The sequence below is a fragment of the Mya arenaria genome, chromosome 6, assembly GCF_026914265.1.
Source record: "Mya arenaria isolate MELC-2E11 chromosome 6, ASM2691426v1".
NCBI classification, from domain to species: Eukaryota; Metazoa; Mollusca; class Bivalvia; order Myida; family Myidae; genus Mya; species Mya arenaria.
The window spans coordinates 7,201,617-7,220,801 of NC_069127.1; the positions used below are offsets into that span (position 1 = coordinate 7,201,617).

Genomic DNA, 19,185 nt, shown 5'->3' on the forward strand with positions numbered 1-19,185 from the left:
CATTTTGTGGCCTAATTTCGAATTGTCGTAATTCCACCGCCATCGCCACCAAAATCAGAATCTTTCTTATCACAATCGACAATGAATAAACTTTTTCAACCCGCTTGAATAACTAAGAAAGATAACACCAGTTATGGCCCTTTATTATTGGACTTAAAAATTATGGTTAAGGTATTGTTTGTTACCATATTTATGTCAATATCTCAGCAGATACATCAGGTATTGCATTGAACTTTTTGACATGTCTTTCAAGCTATCCAACCTACTTAATTTTTCATTCTATTTCGCATATAATGATAAGTATTGCCCTTTATTATTTGCCTTAGAAATTATTGTTAAGTGTTTGCATGTAAGCACACATAGGTTAAATATCAGCAACTGCTTGATGTATTGCATTGAGATTTTTTACAAGGGTACTTAACGATCAAACATTTTCTGAAAATATCAAAGAAAATAACTTAAAAATAAACTTAAGAGCGGTGGAATAGTCGAGCGCACTGTCTCTTTGACAGCTCTTGCTTATTTAGTTTTGAGGTTCAGAATTATCAAGTATTATACATATATCCGTTGCAATATGTGTAGCTGTAATATAAGCAATTGAGCAATTTTACAAAAGAATATTTAATCAGATTTCCTATCAAAACGCATTTACATGTTTACGAAAATGTCTTTATTAAACTTACAAAAGAACTATGTTTTTGTGTAATAAAAGTCTGTACTAACCTATCAACAATACCTTGTTGCTTTGTGGTGGTTTTATTATTTAATAAATGATATTTTTGTAACCAGGAAATGAATTAAATCCACTATTGATCATCATTTTATTGTATTTCTTTCTTATTTAAAGAAAAACCATCAAGAACCCAAACTACATCGTTGTTTAGGTAGTCTGGGGCATTTTGACACAAAAGCAAAGTTAAATTTTTGACAGACTTTTTCGAAAAAAAAAATGAAAATGCTCTTGATCCAAAATCGGATAAAATCTTCTTTCGTTCAGTTTAGTCAACTCCTTACTGCCACTAACATTGTCACAAAGGATGTATGTTTGACTCCCGGAGGCGGTTGTTCCTCTCATACTAAATAAAACATGACCTTTTGAAACGTTTCAATTTTGGCCCTCCCCACCCCATGTTGGTAAGGTCCTTAACGGAGTCTTTTGGCGATTTGTGTACTTTGCAGACTAGTAACCGGGATGCATTACAAATGTCAAAATCTAAAAAGTACGCTCATTTCTGTGTCTTACGCCCGGGCCTTCCGAATTGGTATTTATTCTGCCCTTGGGTGACTGAGTGACCTTGGGAAAATGCAAAATCAGGCCAAAATAGTTGATATACATTGTATTAGCAAATGTACATATTACGATATTTTTATGCTTGCAATAGACTGTTTTAGAGCTATAGGAAAACTATTGGGTTTCTGTGAACATCGAAACCAAAGTTTAATAAACGTATTTGCTATTATTTTGCTTTTTACGCACTAGTCGTATGCTGAAACCATATATGTATTTTGTATTGAAGACGTCGATCTTTTTAGAAGCTTAGTAATAATGTACAACGCATTTTGCTTCCAATAGATGGACACACACTGATATGTTATTAAGTTACGTAATGTGATACAACTGATGTACATGCATACTAAATGGGTAAAATATAAAGGCGGGAGTTGTACAAAATAAGTTCATTATACCTCGTTTCTTCTTCTTACTCTCAAGAAGCCATATTTCTGCCAAATCTTCTTGAAACTTGGTCAGAATTTCTATCCATGAAGTCTAGGTCAAGTTCGATTTTTTATCATGGTCTATCAACTGTAAATTAGGTAAGTAGGTAAAAAATTTGGAAAAAAAACTTAATTATAACATTATAGAAGCAACAAAGTCTACCCAATCAAAAATAAACTTGGTTATAATGCTTGTCTATTGTATTAAATATACGAATGTAGGTTAAAAACAGATCAGTATAAATAATTCTCCATACATATGAGTAAAATAATGCTTAGAGTTAGTGGCTTTTACTATGCTTGTTTGTGAAAGAAATACAAAATAATTTCAAAATTCCAAAGCTTTTTTTTTAATGTTTACGGAATCCCGATTGACATGTTTAGTATGATCACATGATGTACATGATCACATGATCATCATGTGATAAAGCTTCTCAAGAATACATTTGCTTGCACTTGTTATATCAACAAAATAACCCGCATAACAATGCACAAAGTGGGTTATTTTGTTGAATATATATGCACACTTTGGGACACGTGAATCACATTATGATCTGTACATTGCATCACCAATATTTATATTTATCATATTTAAAAAGTTTTGCACAAAATAACCCTATGTGGCCCACAATGCTTTGTGTTGTAAACATGCAACCTCAAAATAGTTTATTTATGGCTCCATTTATACCAAATTGTAAAGTTCTTTAGTTATTGTGCTTTTTGGCAAAACACTGTTGCCAATGTCGTCAGATCTCAAAAACAAGAGGGGCCATCAAAGGTCAACCTGCTAAACAAGATTTTGTTCAAACCGTTTATGAGTTGTGCTGTCAAGAATTGAACTTTCCTGACAGGCAGACAGACAGACAGACATACAGACATATCAACCTATATATGCCCATTTTTGCAAAGAGGCATGGCGTAACCATAATAGTATAGGTTGCACAAAGTTAATATGTTTAAAGATTCTCTTTTGATTGCATGAGATATACAAGTATGGTTAAATTATACCGATGTTTAAGCTAGAAAAATGTTGGTGCCATTATAAGAACTAACAAGAGGGCGTGATGAGTGACCTGTATATCTGAACTGAGTACTGACATTATCTGTTAAAACACATTTTTAAAAGAACTTGACCTAGATACAAGTCAAATATTCACACCAAAGTCATTTTTGAAGGCAAAACAAATTCGATTGAAATAAGAAACTCTGAAGGGAAGAATCTAAAGGAAATATGGGACGGGGAAATTGTTTGTTCTTGTATGTGATATGTCGTTTGACCTCATGCATTCAGACCTGACTTAATGCTTTAAAAGACGTATTTTAAAGATGGGATAATTATGAAAACAGTTGCTATATACATGTAGTATGTACCAACAGTTTCAAGATGTACATTACAAACTTATAGGATAATATACTAAGGCCAATAGTTAATGCAATAAATATATTTCCTATGTACAGCAGATCCAGCATGGGCTATTGAACGTAAAATCATGTCAAGCATTCACTGTTTCTGACAAAGAAGGACAATGATTAATACTTATTATGACTCCTCTTGTTAGTAATATCATAAATTTTTCCCCAACATAAAGCTGTCACCGTTCTTCTCATGGTGTTGTGGCAGCCTTTGTCTAAACGTATACAATTAACATCTTGCGCAAAAGCTGGCAATAATATATTGTTCTACAAGAATTTTACATTGCAATTATAATGGCAACCAACATCCATACAAATTACTTCTAAATACCATAGTTTATCCTCGTTTTTTTCTCTGTTAAGTGTAGCACACACAAGTAGAATAAATCCGTCAGGTATCATTGAAGTACGAGATATTTTCATCCACTCGTACGTCGAGTGACACAAGTAAACTTAGGAAGATTGGCTGTGTAAATATGAAAGAATCTGGCTTACGAGTAAAAAGTTTATGCTTTCAAGCCTTAAACCTAACCCAATGGTGATCGTACGAGGACGCCGGGCATGCGCCTGCTGCACGAGTAATAGACCACCCGGGTCATGAAGAAAGGACGAAGGGCCATCGTGCTTCTCCACAGGTTTGATACCGAATGAGTTTTGAAGACGGCTTGGCTACGTAGCATCTGTCTTCAAAAAACGGACACGCAGACATCAAGTCCCATGGATCAGGCAGTCTGACATGGAGCCGACACTCAGACATCAAGTCCCATGGATCATGCAGTCAAACATGGAGCCGACACTCGGACATCAAGTCCCATGAAAAGGCAGTCGGCCATGGAGCCGACACTCAGACATCAACTCCCGTGGAACATGCAGTCAGACGTGGAGCAGACACGCATACATCAAGTACCATGAATCAGGCAGTCAGACATGAGCCGACACTCTACCATCAAGTCCCATGGATCAGGCAGTCAGACGTGGAGCCGACACTCTACCATCAAGAACCATGGATAATGCAGTCAGACGTGGAGCCGACACTCTACCACCAAGTCCCATGGATAATGCTGTCAGACGTGGAGCCGACACTCAGACATCAAGTCCCATGGATAATGCTGTCAGACGTGGAGCCGACACGCATACATCAAATCCCATGGATCATGCAGTTAGACATGAGCCGACACTCTGCCATCATGCCCCATGGATCAGGCAGTCTGAGGTGGAGCCGACACACAGACATCAAGTCTCATGGATCAGGCAGTCAGCCGTGGAGCCGACAATGAGAGATCAAGTCCCATGAATACGGCAGTCAAACATGGAGCCGACACTCAGACATCAACTCCCGTGGAAAATGCAGTCAGACGTGGAGCAGACACGCATACATCAAGTACCATGAATCAGGCAGTCAGACATGAGCCGACACTCTACCATCAAGTCCCATGGATCAGGCAGTCAGACGTGGAGCCGACACTCTACCATCAAGTCCCATGGATCAGGCAGTCAGACGTGGAGCCGACACTCTACCATCAAGTCCCATGGATCAGGCAGTCAGACGTGGAGCCGACACTCTACCATCAAGTCCCATGGATCAGGCAGTCAGACGTGGAGCCGACACTCTACCATCAAGTCCCATAGATTAGGCAGTCAGACGTGGAGCCGACACTCAGACATCAAGTCCCATAGATCAGGCAGTCTGACATGAAGTCCCATGGATCATCTAGTCCCATGGATCAGGCATTTAGACGAGGAGCTGACACTCTACCATCAAGTCGCATGGATCAGGCAGTCAGACATGAGCCGACACTCTACCATCAAGTCCCATAGATCAGGCAGTCAGACGTGGAGCCGACACTCTACCATCAAGTCCCATAGATCAGGCAGTCAGACATGAGCCGACACTCTACCATCAAGTCCCATAGATCAGGCATTCAGACGAGGAGCCGACACTCTACCATCAAGTCTCATGGATCAGGCAGTCAGACATGAGCCGACACTCTACCATCAAGTCTCATGGATCAGGCAGTCAGACATGAGCCGACACTCTACCATCAAGTCCCATGGATCAGGCAGTCAGACGTGGAGCCGACACTCTACCATCAAGTCCCATGGATCAGGCAGTCAGACGAGGAGCCGACACTCTACCATCAAGTCTCATGGATCAGGCAGTCAGACATGAGCCGACACTCTACCATCAAGTCTCATGGATCAGGCAGTCAGACATGAGCCGACACTCTACCATCAAGTCTCATGGATCAGGCAGTCAGACGTGGAGCCGACACTCTACCATCAAGTCCCATGGATCAGGCAGTCAGACGTGGAGCCGACACTCTACCATCAAGTCCCATGGATCAGGCAGTCAGACGTGGAGCCGACACTCTACCATCAAGTCCCATGGATCAGGCAGTCAGACATGAGGCGACACTCTACCATCAAATCCCATGGATAATGCTGTCAGACGTGGAGCCGACACTCAGACATCAAGTCCCATGGATAATGCTGTCAGACGTGGAGCCGACACGCATACATCAAATCCCATGGATCATGCAGTTAGACATGAGCCGACACTCTGCCATCAAGTCCCATGGATCAGGCAGTCTGACGTGGAGCCGACACTCAGACATCAAGTCTCATGGATCAGGCAGTCAGCCGTGGATCCGACAATGAGAGATCAAGTCCCATAGATCAGGCAGTCAGACATGAGGCGACTTTCAGACATCAAGTCCCATGGATCAGGCAGTCAGACATGAGGCGATTCTCAGACATCAAGTCCCATGGATCAGGCAGTCAGACATGAGGCGATTCTCAGACATCAAGTCCCATGGATCAGGCAGTCAGACATGAGGCGATTCTCAGACATCAAGTCCCATGGATCAGACAGTCGGACATCAAAATCGAATTAACAGGCGATCGGGTCTACAGCGTCATAGATATAGCACTCAGGCATAGAGCGTTATGGACGAGGAAAGCTGACGTATAGCTTAATAGACCATACTGTCAGACTAAGAACGGACTTAGAACAAAAGTGGACCTAACAGTTCAACTTAGAGCATTATGGATCTAGCATTCTGACTTATAGCCTTAATGACTCGGCTGGCGGGTCATATAGCGATCATGAACCAGACCTGTGGACATATATCCTTATCGACCGAAGATTATGCATATATTTCTTGAAATCGACTGTCGGACATCACCGGACAAGGAGCCTCTTGACATTGTTACCATTAACATAGGACCGACACCGGTTGAAAAGGCGACCTGACATAAGTTGTCCTTAATTTTGCAACACGGCCTGACACCGGTCCAACATAGGTTAACACAGTCAACTAGACCGTTTATTTGTGGCTGAACAAAAGGACTGTGTCGCATTTGCATTTGCAAAATCAATGTTGAACCGACCCGACCATTATTTGAAGTCACCTTTCTAGTCAGCCTTCCTTTCTAACACGGAATAACATCGTTCCAATATCGGTTATCAAAATTCAACCCAAAATAAATTTAAGTGGAATCGACATCCATCCGACACTTATTTCGCCAACACTAACGGCCCGACATCGGTTAAATGACATCTGATATCGGTCTTCCTGGACTTTGCAACAAGCGCGACAACGGTCTTACATTGATACAGAACATCAAAGTGAAGTTGGATCAGCATGTTTAACTTATAATGGTTTGCAGCTGATCTGACGATCTCTGACTGATATGTAGTCGATTTGATATGAATGTCGGTTATATGTCGAACAAATATGATTTTGGTAAAATTGTAGACGAACAATTTACATAATATTACTGAGTAACAGAGTGAAATGCATTTTAGACAGAAATGAAATAAAGAAAAGAGGTAGTTTGTATTCGGTCACTATTGGTATGCGAGCTTGGTCGCACAAACAGTCTAATGGAACATCAGACATAGTTCCTAATTGTCTAATTAGTCAAACATAGAGCCTCGTTGAACCAGCTGTCAGACTTACAGCCTCATGGATCAGGCGGTCTGACATAAAGCTTCGACAGACACAGTCATCCTATTTAAAGCCCCATGGATCTGGTGATCGGACAAGGTACCAAATGGACGCAGCCATCAGACTTAGTTCCTCATGGACTTGGCAATCGGTTTAAGAGCCGAATGGACCCAGCCGTTAGGCTTATAGCCGCATGGACTTGGCGGTCGTACAAAAAGCATAATATACCAAACATTTTTACTCATTTCATCACTTGATATAGATTGCTGAAGCTGCATGGCGATGCTGTTTAGCATCTGACGTTGTGCACCTGCGGTTTTGCGTCGAAATAACAGTGAAATATGAGCATACGGCGCGTCATCGATATTATGTCCAGTAATCGTGACGGCTTCTAAGTGTGACCTTGAGGTATGGACATGCGATATTCATGTGCTTATTTCTTAATATCCTCATAAGACACGTTCCCATTCAATAAATCAAATATGTGCCTGTATGAAGGATCACATGGTTTGACCTCAGTGTGACCTTGGCATTGACCTTTGTCTTGAGCATGGAATCTAAATGTTGTAAACATTTTCCCAGTTAAAGTACCCTACACACACAGAACAAAATCACAATCCGAACACCTTTTTTGTTTTTAAGAATGACTTTGAAATTGCAACATATCTCTTTAGCAAACATATGGGCCATGTTATCATAAACCTCTTTATGTATATAACAATGTTGCAGCCAAGACATGCCGGAAACCTTTAAGCCAACACTAACACTCCTCCCCACACTCAAAGGACAAGAAAAGTGAACACAAATTATGACGTCAATCCTTCTTTACATGCAAAAAAGAAACATTATGATGCAATAAAAATAGACGTGTGCCTCTTTTTCTGATTTATTGCACTTAATACAAGTAATGGTCTAATAAACAGCATGTGAACACATTCCACTGGTCAGGAGATAAACACTGAACACCCACAAAATGTTTCTTTGAAACAGATGTTTAATAACAGTTAATCTGTATAACATGGCAGGAAATTCACACATTCAACCTGCAAGAGCAATCCAGAGCAAGAATATATAAGTGTATCTGTAAATATGTTACGTCAAAGTGTACAGAGATATTTTGTTGGCAAATAAAAGGAACATGCTTATAAACACAAGATTGCAAGACACAAGCAAATGAGCAATGTCAAACAACATCCATTGGTAATAAAAGCACACATACGATATGGGGCTGAAAATAAATAATATATGAATCTATTTACAAAAATACATGTAATTCAAATCAGCTGCTATGTTAAAAATTAAAAATCTAATAAAAAATGAATACACTTGGTACTAGTATGTTCAACATAATATATATAATGTTGATTTAAAACTAACAATTCCTAAACTTTTTGTTACGATTTTACAAAAGCAATGCCACTTGATAATGTCAGTTGAAATTCAAAAAAAAAATCTGAGCAACTATTAAAAATACAAAATTCTAGTATAGAGTATACATGTAGTACTGGCAAAGAAAGAACTGAAATATAGGTTACAACACTGAGGTAAAACACTGCTAGGATGTTGTGACCAATGAAAGCCAATTAAAGGTTTAGACATACAGGAATAAAGGTCATGGTTGAGTTACCTCTTTGCTTAGTCCTATGTCAAATGATTTCCAGAAAATGTAACTTATTACCAGTTATTTCCAACTTAAAGCCCTGGATTTGTTTGTATTTTAAAACAAGAATGTACATGCTCGTTCTATAGCCAATGTGTAGTCCTCTCTATATTATTAATCACCTAAGTTATTTTATTTGTACTGGAAAAACTTCATTTTTATAAAGTCCCAAAAGTGCATATGAAGAACAATTTTGACTTTCATAGATCAGAGTAAAAACTGTAAAAACAAATAAAATTAAAGAAATGACAAAGAGGTAAACAATTAAAAGTGTTTCTTGACATAAGATCTTGTTTCTTTTTCAAGCTGGGACATTATAAAATATGATCTAATTTTTAATAATATTTTTTTCATTCCGCATCTTGATGAAACATTTACAATTAGTAGAAGAAAAGCAACAGATATTGGGCTAGAAGTATGAATTCATACTGAAATGACAGTGTGTTAACAGTTATCAATGCAAATCATACCAACAAAATTCTTGAAAATAACTGTCAAAAGAAACAACAAGTTAGAAGTAAAACCCTGATTAAATAAAATGTCATAATATTTTAGAGTGCCACGGGAAAAAGAAAAAGCTAAATGTTTCTAACAGAAAAAGATAATTTAAGATGAGCACCCTTTCACAATTAATTAATTGCATCAACAAATAAAACCCTGCATGTACTACGAACATCTAAGACATCAATCTTAAATGGTGTAAAAAATAACTTAACACATCACTGGTCACTCAGTGGTCAGTAGTCATTCAGAATGTACTATCATGTGGTACACTAACACAGCTTTCATAAGTCACAGAGTCATAAAATTCCAAACAAGAGACTCATGAAGACACAAGAACTCCTCCTATGAATATAGTTGCAATCAGGAGTCGACCTTGAGATCCTGTGCTGTGGGTTGAATGGAGATAAAGTTCTTCACACGATAGATGACCGAGCTACACACCAGAATCCAGCAGGTCACTCCTACCCCTCCTGTATTGGCAGACATATAAACTGGTACAGTAATGGTCGTGAATTGTTTATGTGTGGTTATTAAAAATGTATGGTGTAAACCTTACACTGAATAATTATTCAGTTTTGCCAAAACTTTAACGGTATTATATAGAGCACTATGATTTGCCTGCGTTTTTAAATGTTAACAAAATGTTCGCTGTAAAATGTCAGTGCTCCAGCCAGGATTTGAAAAGGGCAGGGTGGAGTTTTGAAAAGGGCAAGCTACATGAGTCGTGTAGAGGTTGGGGTGGTTGTGGGGGCGGTCCACCCCTGCCACAAGGTGTTTGTTTTTTTGTGGGGGGGGGGGGGGGGTCTCCCCCTAGAATTTGTTTTGTTTTTATACTCAATTTAAATCATTTTCCATGATTTTCAGACTTATACAAAATGGTGTTGTTGTTTTTTTCTCAAAATTTAGAAGGGTGTGTTTTAATATCAAAATTAAAATTTGTCTTTTTGTCTGTGGTAGTATGATTGTACTTGTTTGGCATCTTCTTTAGTGCAATGTCACATATTTCTTTTAAAAGTTTGTAAGATGAAGACAAAAACAAACACAGTTAAACATCAAATAAATAGATACACACAAAAAAATAAATGTAGGGGACGAATCTTAGTTTGGTACGATCAGGTTTGGGTACGAATGTTACATTCAGCCTGTTTGTTATTTAATTGTCTTTGGTAAAATAATGTTCAATATGCTGATGTTTTAGAATAAAATGACAATAAAAATCACTACCCTGGTTTAAAAAATCACTTATTAAACATAGAACATTGATAAAATAACTCCGAAAATCGTTCTGATAAAATGGCGGTTTCGGCGAATTTTGACAAGATCGTGGACATGATAAGTAAATACTAAATAAAGCATTAACATAATTTTGTGGATTACAAAGATATTTTCAACATGAATATTTTATAAATAAACTTTCAAAACATTTACTGAAAAGGTGATGTATTTGATTGTATTAGCGCCACCTTTCTTATGTTTACATATCGGCAGTGCCGTCTGCTTCAAATCAACAATGTTGAAAATGGCAAGTCTCGTCTGTACAATACAATAAACAACATTTTTCACCATCCCTTCGCATTTTCTATCGCATTTTACGAACTTTCATTATTGGTTGAACGAGTTCTCAATGTATATTCTGATTGGCTGACATTCAAAAGGCACGCCTCCTGCCGATGTTTCCCTATTTGGCTCTTCCTAATTATCGGATTAGTAGATGACCGATTATGAATACACAGGTCGTCTGCTCACTACACAAATACACAATTAGCTGTCATATGACTTGGTCAAGGCACATGGAAAGATGAAAGGGCAGTACGGCATATTTTAAGCAATCAATGGGGGCATGGTGACACCTAGCGGGAACACTATTATCATAAGTATTATGTAATTTGTCTCAATAATGACAGCGGATTAAGGGCTGTCAATCTTTTATAATGATTTCAATAGTAAAAAGGGCACTAACGGGATATTTGGGGCTAATAGAGCATTTGTGAAAAGGGCACTACTCAAAAAGGGGGCAGGGCGGTAAGAAAAGGGGCACGGGCGCTGCGCCATTGAAAAACGGGCTAGCTGGAGCACTGAATGTGTATTATAATCTTGATAGCATTCATTTTTTATCCAAACGAGGCCAAATTTTGTGAATGAACAAAAGAAAATATTGCTATATCATCACACTGCATAACATTTTATCACAAAGACAACACTGTATGAAACAATTTATAATACATTTATCAATAAAATAAATGTAACAGTTTATATCTTTTCAAAATACAGTCGAAACCCTTTGTCTCGATATCCCATGGACCAACCAAATTACCTCGAGCCTCGCGAATATCGAGCCAAGCAGGAATGCTTACATAGAGTGAAAAGAAATCGGTCCTTTACATCAAGTACGAGGAAATTGAGCCAAGCGATATCAAGCTAACGAGTTGCGACTAACTCTTAAAGTGAAATCCATTTCAAGCCTACCTGTAATGCCTGTCGGAAAGGCTATGAACTTGTTTATTGGTGTGAACCACTCTGGGGGGAACATGTACAGGGGATCATTCTTGTACATCAAAATTATGGATATCATTGTCAGTCCCTGTAAACGTCAAAGGTTCATACAATAAAAAATCATAAAATATATTTTAAAGAATTAAAAGTCAAGCAAGTGCATCTTTAGTCATTTTCTAACTTAAGTCGATTTTTTTAAATTTTCATAGTCAAATTAAAAGAAATGCCTAAGTATTTTTAACATAAAAGTATATATATTCTTTCAAGTAAGTCCATGAAAATATTGAAACTTTGAAATTATTAAGTAATAAAATCATATGTTTTATGAATACCAGCCCTAGTCACGAAGGCTGAGTAGTACCTCTATCAGAGGGAACTGACCTCAATCTCCATCTGGAGCTTGGTCATTCATTAGAACCAATTATCACCCAGGAATGGTAAATAATTCGTAATCACATGTAAATAAAAGAGTTTAAGACAGTTCATTTGTTCATTTCCATAAAAGCTCAGAGCTTAAGTTACTTAATAAACTGCAAACCACTAAGGATTGTCTCCAGATTATTGCAATGAGTCCATCTTCATTTAATGTAAGGTAAGAACTACTCAAACATTGGATTAAAGGTGTAATGGGCTAAATAATCACACTTACATGTAAAATGTTAATGAGAAATTTCACTCCCATAGAAAACATTGTTATTTTCGATGACCTTGATGATCCTGTAATAGAAAGAAGAAAATTGATTAGAAATAAAGCCGAAAGTGTCAAAAAGGTGCAATGATTTATTTTCCAAATTTTAAAGTGGTAAGGTCTTGGGCCCTGTTTCATTATCTTATTCAAAAACCTAACACTGCTAAAGAGTGCTCAGGTTCACCTGTAAGCTATGGGCAGAATCCATGGGATCAATGTCTTTCCAATATTTTTATTGAAATGCAGTTTATGTCAAAAACGAGGTTACACCTGGATGTGTATGCCTGAGGATCTTCCTGAATTTTATTATTAACGTATACAAGAGAAGGCAATCTAAATCACAATTTACAAGTGTCTTTAACTTTTATATCTTTTATTATACATCTTATTGTCATTTCTTCAACACTTGAGTAGTAAAGAAACTGAACAGTATTAGGTCAACTCAGCTCAATCACTGTTTTGACCTGGGCCAACCATAATAAACATTCTCAAGCCTGACTCTTGACTCAGACTTAGAAAAGCACTTAATTAAACTACAAAGAACCATCTTTATTCCATTTGTTTTACAAAAATAAACGTCAACAACTATAAAGTTTTAAATAGTCATAAAATTCAGCACATTTCATCATTAACACTCAACTAGAAGGAAGGTTACAATTCAATAAAGATTTGCCACTTGAGTCTGAAATCAGACTTATAAGGCTGTTCTTAATTATGGCCCCATGTCCAATTCAGCCTCTGCAAACTCTACCTACAATATGATTTGTATTAAAGCGAGGTTCTACCTACAATGTGATTTGTATTAAAGCGAGGTTCTACCTACAATGTGATTTGTATTAAAGCAACGTAAGTATTTCAAGAAGGTCAAATTTGGTTTTAACCTATAAAATGTTAACTTCATAAATATAATCCTCTTATATAAAATACTTCCTGATACTTATTCTCTTATATAACAGCACGCACCCATTTTTTTAACTTGCTCCACAAGCTTGTCAATCTTCCTCTGCAGCTTCATATACTTGGCAAACTCCTCAGACATGCTGACTGCGCCCTGCTCTGCTTTCAAGTCTCGCACCTGTTGGCGGAGATTCAACTCTTCATCTGTCAGGCGAATGAAGTAACCACCAAACTGAATTGTAAAAATTATTTGTATTTTGGTTAAATAGGGTACATATTGTAAAAAAGTCATGAATTTGAGAACTCGTTAGCTTTCATACTTGCCCTACATTTAGGGTTTCTTTTACAAAGTAAGTGGTTTTAATATTTAAGGGGTCGGGTCGAAAAGGCCTAGTACCAGAAAAGCCCAATCCAAAAAGGTCCACATTGAAATCAAAGAAACATCAATATTGTGTTTGAGTGGATTAAAATTTGATAGGATTAATTGCCGGTGTCTTTCATGAGGTGATAGTAAAAATAATTATAATGTCCCATAACTGGTTACGTTTTGACTTCGATGTTTCATGGTTAATTTCATTAGAGAGAATAAATGTGATAAAGATTTATTACACACTCGCACATTTCTTACTTTGCCTCTTTTTCTTTTTCGTCTTCATTCTTTCTCATACTATACTATTTTTTTCTACTCCAATACAGTAGATTAATTTAGAATAAAGTTTTTCTTGAGTCAAGGTTATGGCATTTAAAGTCTCTCTGACATTCAATTACCTAAATTTTAAACATTATTTACTATGAGCTTGTGTATTAATATAATTATAACTTATTTGTATCCGCCTCAAATGCTTATTGTAATTTATCATAACAGTGAAAGGAACTCTATTAGTTTATTTCTACCGTTCCAATCCTGAAATTTGATAATGTATTTGTATTGAAATGTTGATAAATTTTGCTCAATAAAATATGTTAAAACCAAAGATTTATTAATATTATAAATGTGTTACATCTTCAATGATGTACTAAAAATTAAGTAAAATGTACAGTAAGTGTATAAATAAAAATTGTTTTCAAGATTTATTCATTCTCCCCTTGTCCAGAGTCTGGACAATTAGGAGAAGTAAAAAGATTGTGTATACATTTGCATTGTATACTGATTGAGGTTCCAAATCTGAACACATAAGGAGTTTTTTTTACAATTATTATGATTCTTATATTGTAAGTTAAAATTTCATTGGTAAATGTATCAAAATCTGTCAAAGTACAGGTTCACACTCTGATTAATTCTATGTTGAAATTCATTTATCTGATGGACAGCAAATCACCCTTTAATTTGTGCTATAAAGGGCACAAATCCCAAACACTTAAAAAGTGGGGGGTTTTTCTGAAATAACACACCAATCTAAAAGGTATTGCCAAGTTTTGTTAAAAGGATGAAGAAACATTAGTCATTCTAAAATGCCGCCGAGGCTTCTTTATTAATGATGATCCAGGACAGCATTTTAGAATGACTAGAAGAAACATGTGAGTATTTTTAGTATGAATTGAAATGAAAACATAACCTGTCAAAAGTAAGCCAGGCAGAGACACAATGTCATACATGTGATAACGTCCCGGACGTCCGGGATTGTCCCGGAAATCGTATCTCTGTCACGGAGGGTGTATGTTTGTCCCGGAAAGTCATAAAAAAAAAACGAAAAAAAATAATCTCGGAATCGGAATCGATTATCTTAATTTTACCAATGTAAGTCAGCTATTTTGCCTGTCCGGGACACTGGTCGTAAAACACAGGACATGTTGACACTAATCCGTTAATTGGTACGTGTGTTGTAGAGGTCATCGTCAATCACCCGATAATTGATCTATCGGCCTATTGTTGTGCTTAACGAGTGGGGGAGGGTTCTTGTATACAAATTCATTGTTTTCATATGGATTTGTTTGGTCTTATGAATGATAGCTTTTAATTGATGAATTGATATTTTTCACACATTTTACCAACAAACGAGCATGAAGGTAAGTTCAAAGAAAGTGACAAAATGAGTAAAAAAACAAAATTAAAACACGGAAAACATCCCATATTCCTTTCAAATTTCAAAGTCGATACGTCGTTATACTTTAAACAACTTACGCGTCCATAAGGAATTTTAGTGTTTTGACCTTTTTTCCGAACTATCGTGTGTATTTTTACGCCGAAATAAAACTGACAATATGGGGTTTACAGGTGGTTATATAGAGTGCTTTAATCACGTGACCATGGTAAGTCACGTGATCGCTTTATACAGCCGATTGTTGACATGTCTCTATCAAAATTATATGCATCTCCAAACGGAAAAAAGCTCATCGACTGGAAAATCTTCTTTATCGTCTGGAAAATATTGTGTGTCATAAATTGCAAACGTTTTAAATGTGATAAAAAAATAAATATTTTGTAACGCATGTTCTCAAAAGCGCGGGAAAACAGGTGCCCGAATAGTTGTTTATTTCCTGCTTTGATTAAACCGAAAGTAGACTGCATATCATCCTGGTTAGCACTTCATTTAAAGCCTGGGAAAATATCTGGTGGTTTTATTTTTTCAAGAAAATGCAAAAAAAAAACAACCATGTCAAGTAAAAAATATGTCTTGGCAGTCAAAATAGGTACATTTTCCCGACGTTAAAACGACTACAATAGCCCCAGATATGCTATAGAATGCACCACAGACGTTCCCCATTTAAAAAAAATTCCGGGGGGGGGGGGGGGGGGGGGGGGCATGCCCCCGGACCCCCCTAGTGTGCGTTGACATTACGCAAGTGTCCCGGAATCGACCCAAGAAATTATCACATGTATGCACAATGTACATGAATAATAATTAATGATATTGCTTAATTTACTACTAAGCTGCAAAGTCATATTTTAGTTCACCCTGTTCTTTTTCAAAACTCACTATTTGCATTTGTTAAACAGCAGTATTTTCTTTTTATAAATATCTTACATGTAGATCATTGTAACTAAAAGGCCTCAAATATGCACACGTGCCCTCTGATGTCATTCGCCAACATGTTTCAATATTTACTTTTTAGGGGGTTAGAATAATAAATGGTATTTTTATGAAAATTACTCAACAAAACAAGACAAAAATAGGCAATTACTACTAAGGCATGCTTCCATATTGATCTAGATAATAAAATAATTGATCACTGTAATTAAACTGTGTTTTAACAGGTGATCGGAATGTTCAGGTTTGGACCGTCAACCAGTAAGGCTATTATACGATCATAGTGAAGATTTCGAGCATCAGAATTTGTTGTTGTTGTTTTTTTTAATAATTTTCGGAGGTAAAAATGAGCTTGCGTGAACATACCCCATATTGGTAACTTGCTATCCGAAAATTGATAATCCGAGGATCAGGTATATTTCATGAAAAATATTTTTATGGATTTGCAAAAGGAAAGAAATACAACAAGATATTGGTGGTATGACTTACCGTACGCGATATCTTAGATGAATATGAAGGCAAATAAGAAAAGAAAAGGACAATAAGAAACACTAAAAACATTGTCAACATTTTGGATGATAACAACAAAAGCTTTCCGAATGCTGGTAAAAACCTGCACCTAACTTTCATTTAGGCTACAGAATAACACAACAGTATTCACTTCCGGATAGAATCGCCAGGGGCTGTGGATCGGGAGGTATCTAAAATATTGACAACAAGAGGCGAATGCGCAATTTAAATGGGTAACAATAATTTAAATGCAACACGACAAAAAATATAGTATTATATGTATTGACTTAACTATTTTTTTTCTTCTCAATGGGTATTCGGGAAAACATTTGCTAAGCATTGGGCTAGATGAGATCGTAATTTATTGGAATCAAATATTAATTGGAAACATACTATAGCATTTTACGAATACAATAAGATGTTATGAAAGCAATGGCACACAGCCTATCATATTATTTTGTTTTATAACGTCTGGAATCAATAATAATAATAACAACAATATTTTCTTGTTATATATATATCACATAATTGTGTGACAACTGAATTTTTATTCCATCCAGTCATACACTATCATCTTTTCGCTCGTTACCAAACTATCCAGCCAATAAATATTTCTAATATCTATAATAGTTGATACCCAGTGATCATTATGAGTATGATTTATTTGGATAGGCGTAGTATGAAATGCATACAATATGAAAATAGAGTAACGCATACAACATAGGCGAAGAAGGATTTTCAACTTTGCATACAACATACTCAAAGAAGGTGGTTTAGAAACGCATACAATATAGAATAAGAAGGAAAATATTGAAACCGACGCCATGATACCATCTTGGTTGCTAGGACTGCGAATTCCAAAAAATGCTTGGATGATTTTGAAGAATATTGTAATATATGGAAACTCCACATCAATATAAATAAAACAATGGTTATAATATTCGGCACCAACAGGAGAACACGGAGAAACTATTCATTTAAACTCAACGATGAATTATTAGAAATAGTAGATAATTATAAATATATCGGTATTGTATTTTGCCCAACTAGAAAGGTCAATAAAGCGAAAGATCAACAAGCAAAAAAGCACTTCGCTTATTATACAAAAGAATATATAATCTGGATCTGCCAATAGATCTACAACTTAAGCTATTGGACCATACAATAGATCTACAACTTAAGCTATTGGACCATACAATTTTCCATATCCTTACTTAATATGGCTGTGAAGTAATCGGCCTTGAAAACACTGATGGATATTAAAAATTCGCTTGGATTTCTTTAATAAGTAAACTTACAAATTCTAGAAAGAGTATATATGCTTTATGGAGAATTAGGTGATTATCCTATTAAAATGACTATCAATAAACAAATAATCAATTTCTGAAACAAACTTGTCATTTAAAGGGATTTTTATGCAACAATGGTATAGAACAATGGCTTAAATTACAATTGGCTTAATTATGTAAAGTCGTTGTTGAACAACACCGGAGTTATCTATTTACATGATAACCAAGATAAGATGGCAAGCAAAATTGTCTCTAGTTTAGTTAAACAAACCCTAAGAGAGGGTTAAATGACAACTCGTGTCAGATCCTTTATATCCTTTCTTTACAAAACATCACCACAGGTCCTACATTTTGGTTGAAACATAATCGCAATATTATCAGTGGCGTTTGTGGTTTTATTTGTGTGTACTGTGTATCTATACTCTAAATACCGAACAAATTAATTGTCTCTCATACATTTAACATACAATGTATACCAAAATACATATTGAAACGATTTTGATAAATACTACACTGATTCCTAAACAAGGTATTAATCATCTTTAAAGTTACTGACAATGTATTTGTTTGTAATGCATACGCGCATGCAAATTAAAACAAATTAAAAAAAAACAAAACCCTTTTTTTTATAAACAATTCGCTTTCTTATATTTCCGAAATTTCCGAAATTCAACTAAATTAATTGGCAAAACACATTTCTGAGTATGGTTCTTACTACCAAAATGATTTATCATATTTGATGTAAAGAAAATCACTATATGATTACCCTTCTTAAGCAGTAACTATGTTTGTTTTGTTTTTTTAAAAAGCTGTGTTTCCCTATATATCTATATTGGCTGGGCCGCTGCGTTTTATACCCGAAAAATTTGTTGAAGCTAAAGATCAGCAGTATATATGATACCGTATACGTGTATAACCCCCAACCCCATCATCATCATCATCATCATCAGCAGCAGCAGCAGCAGCAGCAGCAGCAGCAGCAGCAGCAGCAGCAGTATCATCATCATCATCATCATCATCATCAGCAGCAGCAGCAGCAGCAGCATTATCATCAGCATCAGCATCATCAGCAGCATCATCATCAGCAGCAGCAGCA

At 36.4% G+C, this 19,185-nt stretch overlaps 1 protein-coding gene across 1 annotated transcript; it reads right to left on the reverse strand.

The window, feature by feature from the left end:
- Positions 1-7,952: 7,952 nt before the first annotated feature.
- On the reverse strand, positions 7,953-16,897 carry LOC128236666 (guided entry of tail-anchored proteins factor 1-like). Its single transcript, XM_052951678.1, has 5 exons — positions 16,780-16,897; positions 13,388-13,553; positions 12,386-12,453; positions 11,710-11,824; positions 7,953-9,713 (listed from the first exon to the last, which is right to left on the reverse strand). Exons 1-5 carry the CDS (start codon positions 16,858-16,860, stop codon positions 9,604-9,606), a joined length of 540 nt encoding a protein of 179 aa, XP_052807638.1. The 5' UTR covers positions 16,861-16,897; the 3' UTR covers positions 7,953-9,603.
- Positions 16,898-19,185: the final 2,288 nt, after the last annotated feature.

Excerpts from the sequence above, each read along its gene's own strand:
- LOC128236666 (XM_052951678.1), bottom strand. The coding sequence starts at position 16,860 with ATGTTGACAATGTTTTTAGTGTTTCTTATTGTCCTTTTCTTTTCTTAT. Across the intron at positions 12,454-13,387 it reads GGAGCAAGTTAAAAAAATGG|GATCATCAAGGTCATCGAAA; the intron begins GTGCGTGCTGTT and ends TTTCTATTACAG. Across the intron at positions 11,825-12,385 it reads TTCTCATTAACATTTTACAT|GGACTGACAATGATATCCAT; the intron begins GTAAGTGTGATT and ends TGACGTTTACAG.